General features: G+C 48.6%; 1 protein-coding gene across 1 annotated transcript in view; it reads left to right on the forward strand.

Annotated features, from left to right (window-relative positions):
• The window catches only part of ripor2 (RHO family interacting cell polarization regulator 2), a 79,721-nt gene extending 72,982 nt beyond the window's left edge, over positions 1-6,739 (forward strand). Inside the window, 6 exon segments of the mRNA XM_042075682.1 lie at positions 11-175; positions 1,165-1,338; positions 2,721-2,923; positions 3,559-3,642; positions 4,073-4,163; positions 4,644-6,739. Of these exon segments, the coding sequence (XP_041931616.1) occupies positions 11-175; positions 1,165-1,338; positions 2,721-2,923; positions 3,559-3,642; positions 4,073-4,163; positions 4,644-4,744 (818 nt within the window). The 3' untranslated portion in view covers positions 4,745-6,739.
• Positions 6,740-7,051: the final 312 nt, after the last annotated feature.

A 7,051-nucleotide genomic window follows, 5' to 3' on the forward strand; every position in this document is an offset into this window, starting at 1 on the left:
GTGTGTGTAGTGTTGCCAGGCCTGGCGGATAAGCCCGCTCTGCTGTCCCTGTGGTCGGAGTGTAGTGGGGGTTGTGGGGGTCTGTTCCACACCACACTGGACCGAGTGCTTACACACCTCCACCGCTGCCTCACACACACCCTGCCGGACACACTACCCCTCAGCCCAGACACCGGTGAGTGTGAGTGTGAGTGTGTGTGTATGGACATATACAATACGTGTTTGTGTGGGAGGGAGAGAACATGCATTGTGTGTGTGTGTGAATGTGAGTGTGTGTGTGTTTATGAGAGAGAACATGCATGGTGTGTGTGTGTGTATGGACATATACTTGTGTGTGTTTGTGTGGGAGAGAGAGAACATGCATGGTGTGTGTGTGTTTGTGTAAATATAAGTGTGTGTGTGTGTGTGTGTGTGTGTGTGTTTGTGTAAATATAAGTGTGTGTGTGTGTAAATATAAGTGTTTGTGTGTGTAAATATAAGTGTGTGTGTGTGTGAATATAAGTATGTGTGTGTGTGTGTGTGTGTGTGTGTGTGTGTGTGTGTGTGTAAATATAAGTGTGTGTGTGTGTGTGTAAATATAAGTGTGTGTCTGTGTGTAAATATAAGTGTGTGTGTGTGTAAATATAAGTATGTGTGTGTGTGTGTGTGTAAATATAAGTGTGTGTGTGTGTGTGTGTAAATATAAGTGTGTGTGTGTAAATATAAGTGTGTGTGTGTAAATATAAGTGTGTGTGTGTAAATATAAGTATGTGTGTGTGTGTGTGTGTGAATATAAGTATATGTGTGTGTGTGTGTGTGAATATAAGTATATGTGTGTGTGTGTGTGTGTGTGTGTGTAAATATAAGTATGTGTGTGTGTGTGTGTGTAAATATAAGTGTGTGTGTGTGTGTAAATATAAGTGTGTGTGTGTAAATATAAGTGTGTGTGTGTGTGTGTGTAAATATAAGTGTGTGTGTGTAAATATAAGTATGTGTGTGTGTGTGTGTGTGTGTGAATATAAGTATATGTGTGTGTCTGTGTGTGAATATAAGTATATGTGTGTGTGTGTGTGTGTGTGTGTGTAAATATAAGTATATGTGTGTGTGTGTGTGTGTGTGTGTAAATATAAGTGTGTGTGTGTGTGTGAGTGCGTGTGTAAATATAAGTGTGTGTGTGTTCTGCAGTGATCCGGCTGGTGGTGAGTGAGATGGTGGACCGCAGTGAGCTGGCGTCTCCAGCGGCCGGTTCTGCGTCTGCTCTGGCCCAGGACGTTCTCACGGTGTTCCAGTTCCACCGCTACGCCACAGAGAACCGAGTGGGCAACATGCAGGAACACCTGCAGCAGCTGGCCGCAGAAGGTACCGCCCCTACACACACACACCTACTGACAACGCCCCTACACACACACACACCTACTGACATAACGCCCCTACACCTACACACCTACTGACACAACACCCCTACACACTAGAGTGCGGATCGGGCCGCAAATTTCTGTCCGAACCCTGCCCGCGTCCGACAGAGTTGCGTCCGAACCCGACAGGCATTTTCATTTTTATGTCCGAACCCGACCCCGACGCAGATGATGCCTCAGTTATTCCCATGCTAGTGATTAAACGCTCACGTTTGTGGATAGCCTGTCTTTAGCCCATTAAACGGAACACAACAAATTGTCTACAGAATCAGATGAGCGTGCACGCACGCAGGTCACACACAGCGCACATTAACACAAGAGGCCCAAGCAAGCATAGCCTATTGAAATAGAATTCTTGTCTTACCATTGACGAAAAGTCTTAATAATGAACTGCAACAGTCGTTGAAACTACAGTGCCTCTGTCACTGATCCATATGCAGCATTGACGTTAATTGGGGCAACTCGAGGAAATCCTCATCCAGTTGAACGAGACGACCTACTGGTAGCCTATGTCTTTACCACAGTATGCAACGCAAATAATCTTAAAATCTCCTGATAGGCTAACAATTTTTTAACGTCATCCAAGACTGCTGTGCTTATGTGCGAAATGTGCATAACCATTTGTTTATGTAGTCGTGACAACGCGTGTGCATTTCAGGCGGCATGTCTGAAATGCGTTGTCACGATAAACAAATCTTGCACACAGGAAGAAAGCTATTAGGTCTTTTTTACATTTTACTTTATTCTCAAAAAACAAACGTTTGCATCATGTAAAGCAGACCTGTTGGTTACCCAACATAATAAGGAATTTAAATGTAAAGCTTCCAATGCATATCGCCCCCATGTGTCCGAACCCGAACCGAACCCGACTACAATTCCTAAATATTTGTCCGAACCCGACCCGACCCGTCGGGTCCCATCAGGCTCGGGTCGGGTAGCCACACTCTAGTGTGTGTGTGTGTGTGTGTGTGTGTGTATGTGTGTGTATACCTTCAAGTGTTTGAGAGGTCGGGTCCCGTCGGGCTCAGGTCGGGTAGCCACACTCTACTACACACACACACCTACTGACATAATGCCCCTACACACACACCTACTGACATAACGCCCCTACACACACACACCTACTGACACAGGGCCAGAAGGTACCGCCTCTACACACACACACACCTACTGACATAACGCCCCTACACACACACACCTACTGACATAACGCCCCTACACACACACCTACTGACACAGGGTCAGTACATAATGCCCTAACATAACGCCCTTTGTGTGTGTGTGTGTGTGTGTGTGTGTGTGTGTGTGTGTGTGTTCTCTACTCAGTGGTGTTAGCAGAGACTCTGAGCTCAGGGGACAGCGAGAGGTCACTGCAGGAGCTGGAGAAGGTGTGTGTGTCCTCGCTGCGTCCCCGTGTGTCCACCCTGGCCGCTGTCGCTGCACTCCTGACCTCAGAGGACACACACCTCAGCAAGGCCGCCATGTCCTTCCTCACCTCCGCCGCCGCACACACACTCTTCAGGTCAAAGGTCAGCCCTCGCCTGCCCCCCCCCCAACACACACACACACACACACACACACACACACACACACACTTACACACTTTAGGTCAGAGGTTGGCCACTTCCTCCTCACCTCTGCCAGCACACACACACACACACACACTTCAGGTCAAAGGTCAGCTTCCTTCCTAATGCGTATAGATAGTGGATCATATGTAGCACATCTAGAAGCGTTCCACTGCTCTGTTCTACAGATCTGCCCTCTGTCTGAGGCGGACGCTGTTATTAGCACATATGACTGACAAACACACACACACACAAACATACATACACACACACATACACACACACACACACACACACACTTCAGCTCAAATGTTCTACAGATCAGCCCTCTGTCTGAGGCTGACGCTGTTATTAGCACATGTGACTGTTTCTCAGCCTCTGATTGGTCGACCTGCATGATTGATTGTGTCATAGACTGTGACTGGCTAGCTCAGCCGGGACTTATTGGATGGCTCCAGGGTGGCGGCCATTTTGGCTGAATGTTCTCACACGCTCGGCTCTTGTGTCAACTGTCTCCCCTCAGCCCTTTACCCCCTGCCTGTGATCCCGCTCACAAATGAGACTCTCATGGTGTGTGTGTGTGTATGTTTCCACAGGCTGTAGAGTGGTACACACAGGCGCTCTCTGAGGTCGGAGTTCACACACAGAGAGCAGCTTGTGCTGCCCTCAGCTGTCTACAGGTCAGTCATCCAGATTTAACCCTTAAAGCACACACACACACACGCACACACGCATACACATGCGCACACATACTCAAACACACACATACGCACGCACACACACACACACGCATACGCATGCACACACACACACACACACACATACACACACGCACACATACACACACACACACACACGCGCACACATACACACACACACGCGCACGCGCACACAAACACACACGCACACACACACACACACACACACACGCATACGCATGCACACACACACACACACACACATACACACACACACACGCACACATACACACACGCACGCGCACACAAACACACACGCACACACACTGGTGTACTGGTTATGCCAGACTGATGGTGTGGTCTGTGGTAACGGCTGGTGCAGAACCTCAAGAACGTTCCTCTGTATCTACAGGCGACGGAGAGCATCGGTGCCATGGTGACCCTGTGCCACTCCGCCGATGAAGAGCTCCGCCACCTCGCCATCGAAACGCTTCTGACCTTTGGTAACCACCGTAATCCACGTCTACTGGTTTATTCTGTAGTTACGTATTCACATTATGCCATGTTGACCTTTGGTGACCATCGTAATCCACGTCTACTGGTTTATTCTGTAGTTACGTATTCACATTATGCCATGTTGACCTTTGGTGACCACCGTAATCCACGTCTACTGGTTTATTCTGTAGTTACGTATTCACATTATGCCATGTTGACCTTTGGTGACCATCGTAATCCACGTCTACTGGTTTATTCTGTAGTTACGTATTCACATTATGCCATGTTGACCTTTGGTGACCATCGTAATCTACATTACATCTCTCTCTTCTCTCTCTCTTCTCTCTCCCTTTCTCTCCATCTCTCTCTCTCTCTTTCTTCTTTCTCCCTTTCTCTCCATCTCTCCATCTCTCTTCTCTCACTCCATCTCTCCCTCTCTCCATCTCTTCTCTGTTCTCTCTCTCTCTCTCTCTCTCTCTCTCTCTCAGGTGAGGAGGGGCGCCTGGCGTATGAGCAGCTGGACATGGTGTCCAGGGAGATGGTCCGACTGGGCACGCGCCGAAGCACCGCCGTCACCACAGCCTTCTGAGGTCGCCATGGGAAACGGCCGCCGTGGAAACCACCACTATGGGGGCGGGCATCATGAAATCTGCCCCCTCATCCAATACTCCTCAGCCTTGAGCATGAATCAACACACACACACACACTTAAACATACAGACACTCACCCACACAAGTATGCACACATTCTGTCTTGCTTACACAAACACACACACACACACACACACACACACACACACACACACACATTCAGATACATACACATATGTGCTCTCTCACAAACACAAAACATACACACATGCAACCCAAGGGCCCAAGAAGAGGTTCTATTGAGGGCCCGAGAAGAGGTTCCTCCTCTGGAGTTCTAGACTGTTTGGATCAGAACCTCTGTGTCTAGAACACAATGAAGCCATCTTACTTCTGTGCAATTAACATGATTATTACGCGTTAATCATTGGCGTCCATGATATTCACATTAGCGTTAATAATAGCCATAATCATGTAATAGCTACATTGGTGTATATTCCTCCAGTTCCTCTTATAGTTCTTGTTTAGTTCTTGTTTAGTTCCTGTTTTGGTTTTGTGCGTTGAAGTTGCACTGCAGCAGGCTTGTACATATGCCCCCCCCCCCCCCCCCCCCCCCCCCCCCCCCGCTCTGCTTCAGGGATGTGCAGGGGCAGCCAGGCTGTGTGTGGGTGTGTGTGTGTGTGGGGGAGGCTCTGCTTCAGGGATGTGCAGGGGCAGCCAGGCTGTGTGTGGGTGTGTGTGTGTGTGGGGGAGGCTCTGCTTCAGGGATGTGCAGGGGCAGCCAGGCTGTGTGTGGGTGTGTGTGTGTGTGGGGGAGGCTCTGCTTCAGGGATGTGCAGGGGCAGCCAGGCTGTGTGTGGGTGTGTGTGTGTGTGGGGGAGGCTCTGCTTCAGGGATGTGCAGGGGCAGCCAGGCTGTGTGTGTGTGTGTGTGTATGTGTATGTGTGTGTGTGTGTGTGTGCGTGTGTGTGTGTGTGTGTATGTGTGTGGCAGGGATGTGCAGGGGCAGCCAGGCTGTGTGTGGAGGGCTCCAGGCACCCCGTCATGTGATGGTGTAATGAGGGGGGTGTAGTGAGGAGAGGGGGGGCTGACCATTTGTTCCTCTCACACACACCCTCCGCTAGGTCATGACCTCAGTCAGGGATTGGGTGACCTTTGTGTGACCTCCTGGTGGGGAGTGTGTGTGTGTGTGTGTGTGTGTGGGTTCGGGTCCAGAGGTGGTGAGCTTTGAGGAGAAGCACAGCCCATCAGGGAGACAGGACGCGGACACCCACTATCAGATTAATGGTACCAACCCAGGAGCAGGAAGAGTGGACCTTTGGGTTGGGTTCTGTGTGAGTGGACCTTTGGGCTGGGTTCTGTGTGAGTGGATCTTTGGGCTGGGTTCTGTGTGAGTGGATCTTGGGCTGGGTTCTGTGTGAGAGGATCTTTGGGCTGGGTTCTGAAGAGTGGATCTTTTAGGTTGGGTTCGGCTTGTGTGTTAGCGATCTTACTGTGAATGCGGCCCCTGAGACGGGTTCTAAGCGGCCCCTGAGACTGGGGTTCTAAGCGGCCCCTGAGACTGTGGTTCTAAGCAGCTTCAAGCGCTACGTCTCTTTACTACTGAGTAGAGGGTGAACCAGGACGAGCTTCTGTTTTTTAGTATTCTTTTTTCAGCTTGGTTCTCCTCTTGTATGTATTTATTTTGTAAACAAATGCAGTTGTTTTAAACAGTGCAATGCTAATATCTTTCTGTAATTTGTATTAATTCTTGTTTTTGATGATGAGCACAGATTCTGTTGTTAATGTGTTTTTGGGTTTGACGTTCAGCCCATATCTGACCGCGGGATCTGGGACAGACATGAGTCTGATCTAGCTCACATCTGGCTCTGATCTGGCTCACGGCTGGCTCTGATCTGGCTGTCATGTGGGGAATGGTGAGAAGCCTTTCAGTCGTAGGGAACACATATCAGTGGTCTTGAGACTGCAGCATATTCAACCTGATTCTGTTTGATCAACTTCACAGGTGTAAATAACTGAACCGTTTTAGCCCTGTGCATTCTACTGTTCTTCTGTCCACATTTCAGGAACATCTTAAAAAAGATCATCAAAATAGTTTTATTTTACACAAATATCCCCTAAAACGCACCTGGTCATCTTGGTGACATTTATCTCATTCAACATGAAGTAAAAACCAACCAAAGCAGAATTTGATACCTAACTTCAAATCAGGAGACAGAGAGGCACAAGATGGAATGTGTCCGTTACTAGGACAACCAATAACATGAGAAGCACAACTGAAGTTTGACTTAATACATTTATATTTGCAT

The sequence above is a fragment of the Alosa sapidissima genome, chromosome 21, assembly GCF_018492685.1.
Source record: "Alosa sapidissima isolate fAloSap1 chromosome 21, fAloSap1.pri, whole genome shotgun sequence".
NCBI classification, from domain to species: domain Eukaryota; kingdom Metazoa; phylum Chordata; class Actinopteri; order Clupeiformes; family Clupeidae; genus Alosa; species Alosa sapidissima.